Consider the following 13,517-nt stretch of genomic DNA (forward strand, 5'->3'; position numbering starts at 1 on the left):
TACTCGGAATCCAGTCTGCATTATATCAATTGTTGCTTTGTCGGGCAAGTCTCGGTAAAGCTTTCAGGTCGTCCAAAAACAAACTTTGTCGAAGAAAAAAGTATTCATAAAATTTAATATGCTAGTAAACCGCTCTATTTACCGGCTTTGGTGTACTCAGTGACGTTTGATATACTGATAAAATATCATTATCTGATCGTTGAAAGATGAAAGGGCAAATTGGTGATCAGCTAGACTTATGAAACACTTTCATTAAGCCAAATAAAAAAAAAAAACATGTTTAGCGTCCTGTTTTTTTGAAAAATAGGAAGGAGGAGGCCCCTTTTTTTTTCAAAATGGCCGCTCGGTACATTTTCCCTGACAGTCGGGCTATTTTTTATGATGGCCGCCGACATTTTTTTTTTTTTTTTTTAAATCAGAATAAATCCATTTTAGCAGTGTTTTTCATGTTTTTTTTCTTGAAAAAAAAAACATTTCAAAAAAAAATTTCAAGAAAAAAAAAAAAAATAGGAGGCGGCCCCCAAAAAGGAAGCGGGCGGGGACGCTAAACATGTATATTTTTTAATGGCCAAATAATATCAGCCTTATAGCCTAGTGTAATGTTTAAAACATCGTCTATCATTCTGATTCGGGTGTTGGTAGTTTCGCAAATTATTTTTGGATACTATTCGGAAATACGTTTCCAGACACTTGTTATTTGTTAAGGTAAGTACAGTTACCAAACTAAATTATTTTTATATAATATGCCTTTATCTACTTTTTAATTGTTGAAGTATGTAGTTTTGTTTTATGATTAAAGTTTACGTCTTAAATATTCAAGAAAGGCCCTAATTCAACCAGTCCAACTTTCATTCTTGAATTACAAAAAACACACCCCAAAAGTTTACAGATTTACAAGGGTATGATTATTTTTTTTTGTTAATTGTTTGTGCGTATTAGAGTAAAATCATTGCTTTAAGCCAACTTGGATGGGAAGAAAGTTGACAATTAAATCCGAAGAAAGTATAGGCCTAACTTGAAAGCAATGTTTTACCTTATTTTATGATCGATAGATGATTGATATGACCAGGCATGGATATGACGACGCAGCGCCATGTAAAACAAAATCATTAGTTTGTGAGTAATAAACCCTTTTTACCCATCCGTAATTTCCACCATTATTATTTCCCGTCGACATTCTGCCTAAGCTTTTTATCGTTGAAGGACAGAGCAGGTGATATCCTTCCGTGGTTTGTTTCGTGTGTTTTTTTTCTTCAGATCACGTAACTGACCTGGTATTAGTTATATCCTGCATCAAATGTGTATTGTTTTTTTATTGGTTAAAAGTGTGTCGCATGATAGAAAATCAAACACACTATTTTGCAAAAAGTACTGTCAGCTAGCAAAAGTTAACGCAATACTCATGTTGCAGTGAGTTAAGTAAATTGAACTTCGACGTTGGGAGTACTATTTGGGAGTTTAATTTTGGGTAAATAATCTTTTTGATAATTTTAAATTGTTATAAAATTGCTAGATTAAAAAAAAAAAAAATTGTTAATAAAAATAAATAAACACAAAATAAGAAGAAGATATAAATCAAAATAATATACCTGCTTTCTTTTTCGAGGTACTGGCTATAACGATGGACATCAATGTAGAACTATTGGAACCAGAACCTCTCACGACAGTGTATATTTTTATATTCTGTAAACGTCACACGGCATCCACCCCACCCCCCCCCCCCCTTATAATACAGTGTCCCATGTAATGCACTAAATGGCCAGGCACTAACTAGACTAACGTCCTTCCGGCAATACATTGATCAAAAAATTTGACATTCTCCACCCAGGTATAAAGGGGCACCTGGCTAGGGGTAATGGTAATCGCAGGGCCCTCAGGAAGAACAGTAGGCCTATATACTGATGAGGCTACCCTCACTAAAAAAAAAAAAATCACATGACAATTGGTCATGATGAAATTATTAAAGCTAGTAAATTGTGATGATAATGTTAAGTTTTAAATAAAAGATTTTTTAATTTTTTGCTAGATCGCTTCGATCGTTCGCTCGCAAAATCAAAAATAAGAATGAATCTTGGAAAGGCGGGCAGTGTCTGAAAATTCTTGAATTCGCGATCGTGCAGCATGCATTTCGATGACGAAGTAGTACTCTCGATCGCTTGTACAGTTTGTAAATAGATTTCGGGGGGGGGGGGGGGGGGGGGAAGGCACAATTTCATTGCTTGCCCCGGGCATTGAATTATCAGTATACGCAACTGAAGATGATGATGATGATGATGATGATGATGATGATGATGATGATGATGATGACGATGATGACAATGGTGCACGTTGGCATATCATATATCTACAACAGTACTACAGTATGTAAATAATGAATAAATAATTATTCTATATTCGCACCTCGGCCAGAACTTTCACTGATGGTGTGCCCGGCCTCGATGAAAAAAAAAAAAGATAATAAGGGGTTTATTTGCCCCTTTCCCTGAGATCTACATAAATTTCTTCTCAAAACATAATGAATTATTAAGATTGATGCAGAAAATGTCAAACATTTACTTTTACAGGAGGGCCTACACCCTACAAGCTCTGCTATTTAGTCGGCCCTCCTTCCCTTTCAATTTGATGTTTATTTTTTTTAATGTATTTATTGTATTGTATTGTTCAAATTGATCTATATGTATATTAATATGACAATATGTTAAAATGTACCATCATTGTAAATATGAACAATTGAGAGAGGAAAAATAAATGAATTGAATTGAATTGAATTGAATTGAAAAAAATGTTTGAACCCATTATTGTTAGCACTTTTAATTTTCTTTCCTTTTTCTCATGTTTGATATATGTACAGAACCTTTTATTCAACGTTGGTGCACTTCCGTCTGCAGCGGAAAAATGATGAAATTTGAACTTCGAAATATAAGACGAGGAAGAAACGTTCATTTATTGCAAAGATGCGTGTGATCATTGGAATAGCAGCTTCATTAATATGACAATATGTTAAAATGTACCATCATTGTAAATATGAACAATTGAGAGAGGAAAAATAAATGAATTGAATTGAATTGAATTGAATTGAAAAAAATGTTTGAACCCATTATTGTTAGCACTTTTAATTTTCTTTCCTTTTTCTCATGTTTGATATATGTACAGAACCTTTTATTCAACGTTGGTGCACTTCCGTCTGCAGCGGAAAAATGATGAAATTTGAACTTCGAAATATAAGACGAGGAAGAAACGTTCATTTATTGCAAAGATGCGTGTGATCATTGGAATAGCAGCTTCATTATTAGTAATTTTATGTCTTTCTCTATTTGTTTTGCCTTTTACTTTGACTGTATTCCTTATTTTAACGATCGGTTCATTCATTGCTTTTCACTTGTCACAAAATCCGGCTGGTGTCTCGCGAGCTCTGGCCCACGTGCAGTCTTTGTCCGCGGCTGCCCCGAAGTTCTGGCCGCCTAGACCGGAAGAGGAGGCCACAACTCGTCGGACAACAGCCAAACCATCTTCGCCAACTTATCAACCAAAGCTTACAGACAGCATCAAAGAGAGAGGAAAAGAAAACATCAATAATTTTGTGAGATCAACTCTGAAGCCAAGAAGGTTTGGGAATGTTGTAGAGTCGAGTGAATTTCATGGAAAAAGTCCACAACAAAGCCAAAGTTGGGTTCCTCTGAAAAATTCCACTGCTGCAAATTTTTCAACAACATGGAGTCCACGACCAGCCACTGACAAGTCTGAAGGATTCAATTTTTCTACTGGATACAATTTTGATAATAAACTCTCATTCTCGAGACTCCCATTGTCACCTATCTACACCCCTAACAAATCAATAGACAGGTAATTATACTTTAATAATAATTAGTAGAATGCCAAAGCCATGTTTAAATAATTCTTTATCTCTGCGAGTCTGCCCGCCTACCGGCCTCTGGACTGGTTTAACTTTCATCATGACTTCAAGTTCATGTTCATGTCCTCTCCCGTGGCCTTTCTCTCTTTAAAGCTTATCTGCCGTAGTTTACAGGAGGGATTAGACCGCTCTGCAAGGTCACTGGACAGGTGGTTATCTCATCAACTCGGCTCTCAGTTAACATATAGACAAAGAGGATCATGGGGGACCAATGGTCACCGATTAGGCATTGTTTGTTATATAGAGGGCGCAAGTAGCTACCAGTAGTGCAGTGGGCCTTTAAGTAATTTTCTTACTTTTACCCTTCAGATTTATGTTTTGTTTTTTACTTTGTTTGCTTGTTTTTTATTTTTTTAAAGGTTTTTTTTTGCTTGTTAACATTTCTGGTTTAAATCAATCAGAAAGACTCTTTAAGTAAAGGTCTAGATGTACCTTTGGCTTATCAGATTCTGCAATGTTGTCTACCGGTAGATTGAATTTAATAATAACTGTCGGGTATGGATTTAAAACTTGTGTCATGAGTCACAAGTTGATTTATTTGTATGAAATGTATATTGTGGTAATGATCTATCAACTCCTGTACGATAATCCAAGTACGATAATACGCCAATGGCGGTCTGTACTTAACTGGAAGAAGAAGAAGAAGGTCTCATAGTCATGTGAGCAATTGTGATTGGGATGTACATGTATTTGATGATGATGTGTGTCTCTAGTACATGTTGCAGAGGTGCACGTATCTATGCAAACATCATCAGCAATATTCAGGGGGAAAAACTTGCCTGTTTAAGTTATGACAATACTGCAAGATCAAGTATACTTTATTTATTCTTACAATTCCATCAATTTGAAATTTGGAACTCTAGATTATCACCTTTTTTACATGTACACTGAGACACATGTAGATGATTACTTATTGGTTGACTCTATATTTTCTTTCTTCTCCAGTCCCGAATTGGATTTGAGCTCGACGATGCTACGCTTCAACTCGGGCCAGGATTCTTTGCTTCATCCTAGCATGCACTACCCAACCCACCAACCTGACCTTGTGGCCTCCCCCGGTCTGCTTCCTTCGGTCAGCTGGCTGAAAGATGGAGGACTGTCCAGTCCTAGACACAGGAGAGGTCTACCCAGGGTACAGAGTCCAGTCATGGTCAAGATCGCCAGTCCATTCCCAGACCGTCCGGCCAGTCCTCTGTAAGTACTAGTAGTACATTAGGTTTATTTAGGTACATGTACATGTACATTAGGTTTATTTAGATTCATGTACATGATTGCGAAGATTACGTACATGTAGGTACGTTTGCTCATGTGCAAATTAGTTTACTTCAGAACATAACCAACCCTGAAGAAGTGACCGAGGATTACAGGATCTACCTCTCCTCGTATCATGAGATGATAATGATGATGATGTAAGACACAGTGAGTCAATGACACTTTTACACTTGATGTGAGCAAAACGGTTTCCCATGTTAAAATATACATTAGCCCCATAAAAAACTGAACATGAAATGAAATGTACAATGGTGAATATTTGGGCAAGACATTTACTTTGGGTCAATGTTGAACACATCATTAGTCCAGTTTGGCCTCGTAGCAACGGAAACGGACTCTTGATATTTTTTCCAAGAATCTCTGGAGACAAAATAAAACTTTTAAGAGATACCTTTTGGTAGATTATTGATATGGACACGCCTGACTAGTCCAACTTGTATTATAAATAAGACTGCTCTGTTCACAAGCGAAATAGTCTTCATTAATTTCAGGTTCCCTATCTATGTTTCAATTTTCAATGAGAAATGTTCTTCAAAGGGGGGGGGGGGGGGGGGGGGGGGGTACGGTATTTATACCAAGTTAGACAACAGTGCTTGCCTGAAGACAGCTGGATGAAATCTTAATACATTACAACTTTACTTTTAAAGGCACACTGCACTACTGGTAGCTACTTGCGCCCTCTATATAACAAACAATGCCTAATCGGTGAGCATTGGTCCCCCATGATCCTCTTTTTCTTATGTTAACTGAGAGCTGAGTTGATGAGATAACCACCTGTCCAGTGACCTTGCAGGGCGGTCTAATCCCTCCTGTAAACTACAGCAGATAAGCTTTAATGAAGAATGAGAGATTAGGAAAGATCAATTTTCAACAAGACCCAAAAGTTCTGAATATTTTTCAAGCCTACATCAAGAGTCAAGACAGTGGGTTTTCATCTAAATTCATCCATAGATGTTTGCATTGTCAGTTTTTTTAAATTAATGAATGATATATTTTTTTCTTCTCTGGCAGGTTTAGAAAACTAGCATCAGAGAATGATAAGCAGAAAGCTAGCAGTGCAGATAAGGTCATTATGGCTATCAAACTGAGGCAGAAGAGAACGGCACAGGACGCTAATACTGAGTCCGGTAGTCCAATAGCGCCCTCTGATGTCAGAAGTGAATCAAAGAGGAGGTAATTTACAAAGTGTGTTCAGTCTACAAAGACATTGTTGATTCGTTGATGTGTATTTATGTGCACACTAAGTACAATTTATATTCAAAGTAATGAAAAACGAATAAAGATCTTTTCTACTTGTCCATTAAGATTCATTGGCAGAATTCTAAAAAAAATAAAAAAAGAATTATTAAAAAAAACGCTAAAATCATGTAAAATTTGTAATGAGGGCCAGGCAGAAAATAGAACATCAAAAAGTGTAGGCTATCAGGAAGTAAATAATTTTCTATCTGTATACCGGTATGTATTGCAAAAATAAGAGCAACTAGATATTTGCACTTTAGAAGTAAGTGCTCTGAACCTGTGGCAAATTTTTCAGTAGCCACAAGAGTCTTTGCATCCTTTAATTTCATTTACAATCCTACTCTCTATTTACATGCAGATAAAGTAAGATGTTGGAAGATTTAACAAACTGTGAAATTGAGCGATTATTCTATTTTTAAATGTACCGGTAGATATTTAAAGCTTGGGGTACAATTGTTGTGAAATTACAATTTCTCAACAAAGTTAATCTGCATGTCTTTTTTACTTTCCTGCACTCGTAGAAAATTGGAAAGCACCTCTGGAAAAGACGTTGCAAGAAGTGATATGGATATGGATTTAGATCCTATGCCTAGGCGTAAACATACGGACAGAGTCTTCTGGCCTTCAAGATACGGAATCACATCACCCACACCTAGAAACCCAATTGTCAGCTCCTTCAGTTCATCTAGGAAATCCCAGGTAAGTTGTATTGAAGGTGATAATGGAAGTCATGTTATCTCCTATTAAAGGCATCGTTTAAAGGTAATACAAAGTTTTGATATGGGGTGATGAATTTGGTTCAAATGAACATATTGGAAGCATATGCGATCCTACGATATTTAGTGATCATTGTCACGGTTGAAATCGAGTCTAAAGTGATGAAATTGTAAATAATAAACTTTCATATTGTATAGCTCCCTCTCAAGGTCAATATATTAATTTAACTATAAAACAATGTTTCTTGACTAAAATCGACCAATTTGCTATTTCTGTTTGGAAGTTATTTATCACAACTACATATTCTGAGATTTTAAGGGTCACAGCTACCATTGTATGGCCGTAGGCGCTATTTGAAATTTATCCAAATTTACCGGGAGCACCGGTAAATTTTTATATTCAATTTTTCTCGAAAACAGAAGTGTTTTAGGGGCTAACTTTTTAATTGCTTATTGTCCATCCAAAGCGTCATTATATATCAAAATTGTAAAGAATCACTATTCAGCCAATTTTCACAATTTCCCAAAACTTTGTATTACTTTTAACAATGTTAAATATAAGATGCATGGCCCTACATGTACGTGTTATCAGTGTCTGTGATATGGTGTAATTTTGAAGCCCTAAAAAAATTGTGTTTCAAAAATGGTCTTGAAGTGCCTCAAAAAAGTAAAAATCTTTGAGTGACCGGTTTTACCACACCGTAAATCTCTGTGTATAAGGCTCACTTTTTTTCAACGGAAAAAATTAAAAGTCGGGAGTGCGTCTTATAGACAGATATAGGTTACTTTGAGTCCTCAAAATGCTACTTTGTAGTGGTTTTTGACCATCTCTGTGTCTCAACATGAATAGCATAGAATAAAGAATAGTATCTACTATTTGAAGTTCACCTACGCTCCTAATTTGAAGGGAAGAGAGTTTTTTTGTATTAATTGTTTTATTACTGTATTTGCCGGCGTAAAGGCCGCAGTATTTTTGGAAGAGAAAATATCAAAAATCAGGGTGTGGCCTTTGCGACGCAAGAGTAAAAAATCACAAGTCAAAACCATGAAAAAACAGCATAAATTTGTACATATGGGACTGCAATAACTATACCACTATGGTACAGGACATTTCCACACATCTTATCGACAATATTATCTTGCATTGCAAGTCGAAACCATGAAAAAACAGCATAAATTTGTACATACATGTATAGGACTGCAATAACTATACCACTATGATACAGGACATTTCCACACATCTTATCGATAATATTATCTTGCATTGCAAGTCGAAACCATGAAAAAACAGCATAAATTTGTACATACATGTACAGGACTGCAATAACTATACCACTATGGTACAGGACATTTCCACACATCTTACTGACAATTTTATCTTGCATTGTTGGCATGAAGACGATAATAAACTTCAAAAAACAACATCTGCCGATAGATCTTGATCTTGATCTAATGCCAATGCATCGCTAAAAAGTAAAAGAAGGGACCGTTACGGAGCTGCCGCGAACACAATTGCGCATCCAGCCTTAGTCGCACCATGCACCAAGTCTATTTTCTGATCTTTGTATCCATTTCATGCAATTTCGCATTACACCTTACATCATGGTAGGGGTATATATCGGTTACCAAATCTGCCTGCGATCATTTTTTAGGTAAACTTCCTGTAATTTATAAGAATATTGATGAATTTGGTACCAGTTTGTAGAAGAAAAAAAAGTGTTCTACAAGAAAATTACGATTATTTATTTTTTTAAATTTGTTTCTTCCCTCTTTGAAATGTCAAATTTGGGGGTGCGGCCTATGCGTCGCTGCGGCCTTATCGCCGGCAAAGACGGTACTTGGAAGTAAAACAAAAAAATTGTATATTTGTACTTACAAATAGGGGATAGTTATAAGTCTTGTGGTACACTTTTTATTCAGGATGAACACCCTGGTGATATATCCCTACAGTTTACAGCATCAGTTTTGTTATAGTTTTTCAGGAGAGGAACAATTGTTGGCACACATTAAAAAAAAAGGAGCCCTTTTCATGTGCACATAGTAGTCAGAGACATTCTTGCCGTATCAAAGCTACTTGCTCAATTCTATTCCTCCAACTGTTTATGATATAGAGTACATTAAAGAGAAGAATGGATACATCATCAATAGAGGTAGAAGAGGAGGAGGGTGTGTCACCCATCAAGAAGAAGGCCCATCCTCTGGCATCCCAGCAATCCCCTGGTCTCCAGAGCCCCTCCAAGAGGACAAGCGCCAATCAGCCAAGGACCCCAGGATTTTCATCGATTAGATCTGGCGGTAGAGCCCTCTACCTGGAGAAGAACACCGGACTACCAGCAGCAGGGTCACCCTGTAAGGAAGCAGGAACAACGCCTCAGAAATCGAGTCTGAAGGGGAAACTGTTCACTCCCAAGAGGACTTCATTTGCTCCGGTAAGTTCTTGGATGTTGTTCACATTTGTATCTCCTTGACCAAATCTCCTGGCATGCTGGCATCCGATTGACCAATGTCGTTTGGTCAATTCCAAGTTCGTGGTCACTTTTACCTTGGAATTGTTTCCTCCATTTGATAGACAGAGGATGATATCGTTGCCGTAACCATGGAGACATAAACTGACTATTGGCAAATGAAACGTGTACCTCGTCTAGTTTACGAAGTATTAGCCATGTCGTCATAGTGATAGAATGTATACAACAACTGGACATTGTCTTGAGTCATAGAAAAATTCTAACTGGCTACCATCAACTAAATAGTTTACTCCTAAATTTCTCTGATGATTCTTAAACATGTTCCGACCAATCGATAAATCTGAAATTTGATTCATTACATTCTTATTGGGGTTATACAACTTTGTTTCTGAAAATGTTACATTTTGAGGAGAATAAAAACACTTTGATGTTTTCTGTAATAATTGCATATTTCACCTTGGTTGTAAAGTATGCTTGTTGCATTATTTTTGCAGATTGGCATTATATGGATATATCGGGCCATCAAAGTGGTCCTTTGCTGTTTTTAAAGAATTTCCCAGACAAGAATGTGCAAAACATGTGTGCACTTGACAGAGTTGCCAAGACAGTTGGGATAAGCGTGCATGAGAGTACCCTGTCAGATATTGTGTTTGTGTTTTTATGTTTGACAGAGAGTAGACACACCAGGTGAGTACACTGCTGCTGATAACAAGGAAGACAGAGCTCAGGCAAGGCAGAGAGGAAGTTACCTCAAAGAGATGCTCATGCAGGAGACAGAGGAAGGCACCTCAAAAGGTAAATGCCAGACCTCGACAGAGAAGTAGTTTCTAAATATTACTTGCCCAAAAGGTTACACCTCAGAAAGAAAGACTAGCCAAAATCATTGTAACGGTCAGGTTTCTGTTATCTGTTTTATTTTTGTAATTTTAATATAAAAACACAAAGGTGCTAATCCTTCAGGTGTCATCAATTTCATAAAATGGGTCATTGTTGCAAAATCTATATTTAATCATTTCGGGTTCTTAGGGAGGATGATAGTTTGGGGAAATTACTTGAAAAGTAATAATAATAATAATAATAATATGTCTTGTTTACCCAGGGTAGCCTCATTGGTATTCATACTGTTCTCCCTGTCATTTTAACCATGACAATTAGATATTAATTGCTCTATCCTCTGAAGCCTCAATTACTTTTGCCCAATTTCTAAAAACAAATACGAACTGTGAATAATCTGCATCGTATACCAAGTTTTGTGAATGTTACCTACATTTTTACTCCTGGCAAGAATTGTTGGTATTCATGCTCTTTTTGTTTGTTGAAATGCCTTCATTAGTACTGTTTAATAAGAGCTTTACATTTCTTCAAATTTAAGCATACAGGACAAAAAGTTTTGGGAGCCATGTCTCCTTTTTGTCCTTCTTCTTCAAGAGAATGACTGCAATATTGCTGGTATACCCTGTGACAGTTTTTATAATATAAAGAGTAAATTCAATGATTAGATTGTGAATTATTGCTCTATGAAGCCCAGATTCTGCATTTTTTCAAAGTTTAGTTTTTACAAATCTTATTTTGGTTTCCTTCTGTTTCTCAGGTGGTGATTCTACTGTCTCAGCTCCAAAGACAAATGCCTTGTTTACAGGAGCAGCAGTTACAACGACAACAGCCTCTAACCCTCTGACGACATTCTCTATAGGATCCCTTCCCAAGTCTACGGCTTCCACTACAAGTGCAGCACCTTCGGTTCTGTCTTCAACGGCCACTACGTCTTCTGGAGGAACCCCTGCTCTTGGTATTCCCTCGACATCCGTACAGAAGACAAGTGACAACCCTCTTTTGTCAAGTAGTGACAAGCAGAAGCTTACAGCTACAAGCTCAGAGAAGACTGTCAAGTTTGGAAATCCTGCTGCAGCACAACTGAACTTGTCATCCAGTGCTTCAGCAGCAGCATCGGTAGGAACTACTCCACAGAAGTCTGGAGAGACCGCTCTAGGTTTCAAGTTGCCAAGTGCACCTTCTATCGGGAATGGTCTGTTAAAGATTCAAGCGACTCTGCCATCGTTTACGTTAGGTGCCAATCCCTTGGGTACGAGTCTTAGTAGTGCTTTAGGAGGCACTCAAGTGGATGCTAAAGTGCAGTCACTTAGTACTAATAACAATGCGGTCACCACATCAAGAGCTGGAGCTGGGGGTCTTGTGAAGACAACTCATCCTGGAACCCTCTCTGCCCCTATCAGTGGAGGGTTTACAGCTAGTGGTGCTGCTGCTCCCATTTTTGGAGGATTTTCAACAACAGCAGCTCCTGCTACATCCACTCTGACCACGACCTCATCAACAAAAACACAATTTGCACCCGCCTTTGGTGGTCCAGGTGCAGCCTCCGGAGTTCAGAGCAGTGCTGGAACAACCCCAGGAAAACCAAGCTCTCAGGCACAAGCAGGTGGATTCCAGTTTGGACAAACTTTGGGAGGCTCTACCTCAATCCCTGGTGGAGGACTCTCATTTGGGAATACCAAAACGTCTTCTGTTCCAGGTGGGTTAGCAACTCCATTTCAAGCTACTGCACAGACATCTGGCCCAGCTTCAACAGTAAATAAACAAATGTCTTCTACGCCTGCTCCTAACACCACTGCACCTAGTGCTAAACAAGGTGGAGGATCACAATTCCCACCCATCTTTGGCCAGCAAGCTGCTACTAAACCTGCAGGAGCAAATGGACCAGGGCAAGGAGGTCCTTCCTTTGGATCCAATACCAGCCAGCCAGCAGCAGGAGGGTTCACATTTGGACATTCAGTATCTTCCGCAACCACTGCAGCAGCTCCTCCCGCTTTTAACTTTGGTGGCAGCACTGCTGCACCGACATCATCTACAAGTAGTAGTTCAAGCTTGTTTAGTTCTGCACCGGCCACACCCTTTGGTGCGAGCAAACCAGCCAGTGCTGTCGGATCAAATCTATTTGGTTCAACACCTGCACAAAACCAGACGCCCCTTGGTGGTGCTCCCACAAACACCAGCACCATGTTTGGTGGTGCCAAAGCCACCCCACAAAAGCCAGCCTTCGGTGCCACTAACAACACAAGTATGTTTGGAGTTGGAAGCACTCCTGGTGCCACGTCTGCACCGAAACCAGCCTTTGGAAATCCCACTGCAACGCTTACTCCCTTTGGAAGCAGTCAGAGTCAACTACCACCACCAGCTGCAGCATCACCATTCCAGTTTGGAAATTCTCAACCTAAAGCCCCTACACAGCCGGCTGCTACCGGAGGGTTCAACTTTGGAGGGCAAGCAACACCTCAGAAACCTGTTGGTTTTGGTGAGTTGAGCATGAAGTACTTCTAACTGATAATTTTGATGAAAACAAATTAAGTGTTTCCTTTTTGTTGGTTTATTTTGTTTTCTACCCTTTTAGTATGGCTTTCATGAAAAATTATATTTGTTCAGAAAAATATTGCTGAGTTACAGCCTGCCTTTATTAATAATGTGTCTAGTTTGTGTACAGACTTTGACTTTACAAAATCTCGTACCTTTTACAGGTGCCTCAGCACCAGCCCCAGCCTCAAACAATGGCTTCCAGTTTGGCCAGACACAGCCGTCGAGTGGAGCTGCGACACAGTCTAACTTCTTCGGGGGATCTACAGGTAAGAAATCTAGAGCTTTCATCCTTGTGGAGGTGTTGTGGTCCAGTGGATAAGTCTCTGGACTGCGAACCACAAGGTACAGGATTGGAATCCCTCCAAAACATTAATGTCCTTTGGCAAGACGTGTATCTACATTTGCCACACTTCACCCAGGTGAAGTAAAGGGGTACCTCGTAAGATTATTCCTTGAAACGCGCTGTGCGCTGATAGTGGTTGCCAGAGTTAAAGCTAGGGTAATCATTTCCAGAGCTCTTTGGAAGAGCCAGGCCTGATAAAA

At 38.6% G+C, this 13,517-nt stretch overlaps 1 protein-coding gene across 1 annotated transcript; it reads left to right on the forward strand.

The window, feature by feature from the left end:
• The first annotated feature begins 3,712 nt into the window (after positions 1–3,712).
• LOC115924523 (nuclear pore complex protein NUP62-like) lies at positions 3,713–13,308 on the forward strand. Its single transcript, XM_030986857.1, has 8 exons — positions 3,713–3,843; positions 4,859–5,107; positions 6,197–6,358; positions 6,946–7,123; positions 9,252–9,569; positions 10,277–10,400; positions 11,197–12,915; positions 13,136–13,308. Exons 2-8 carry the CDS (start codon positions 4,884–4,886, stop codon positions 13,291–13,293), a joined length of 2,883 nt encoding a protein of 960 aa, XP_030842717.1. The 5' UTR covers positions 3,713–3,843; positions 4,859–4,883; the 3' UTR covers positions 13,294–13,308.
• The last annotated feature ends 209 nt before the right edge of the window (positions 13,309–13,517 follow it).

This window comes from Strongylocentrotus purpuratus, unplaced genomic scaffold, assembly GCF_000002235.5.
Source record: "Strongylocentrotus purpuratus isolate Spur 01 unplaced genomic scaffold, Spur_5.0 spur5_scaffold_16, whole genome shotgun sequence".
NCBI classification, from domain to species: Eukaryota; Metazoa; Echinodermata; class Echinoidea; order Camarodonta; family Strongylocentrotidae; genus Strongylocentrotus; species Strongylocentrotus purpuratus.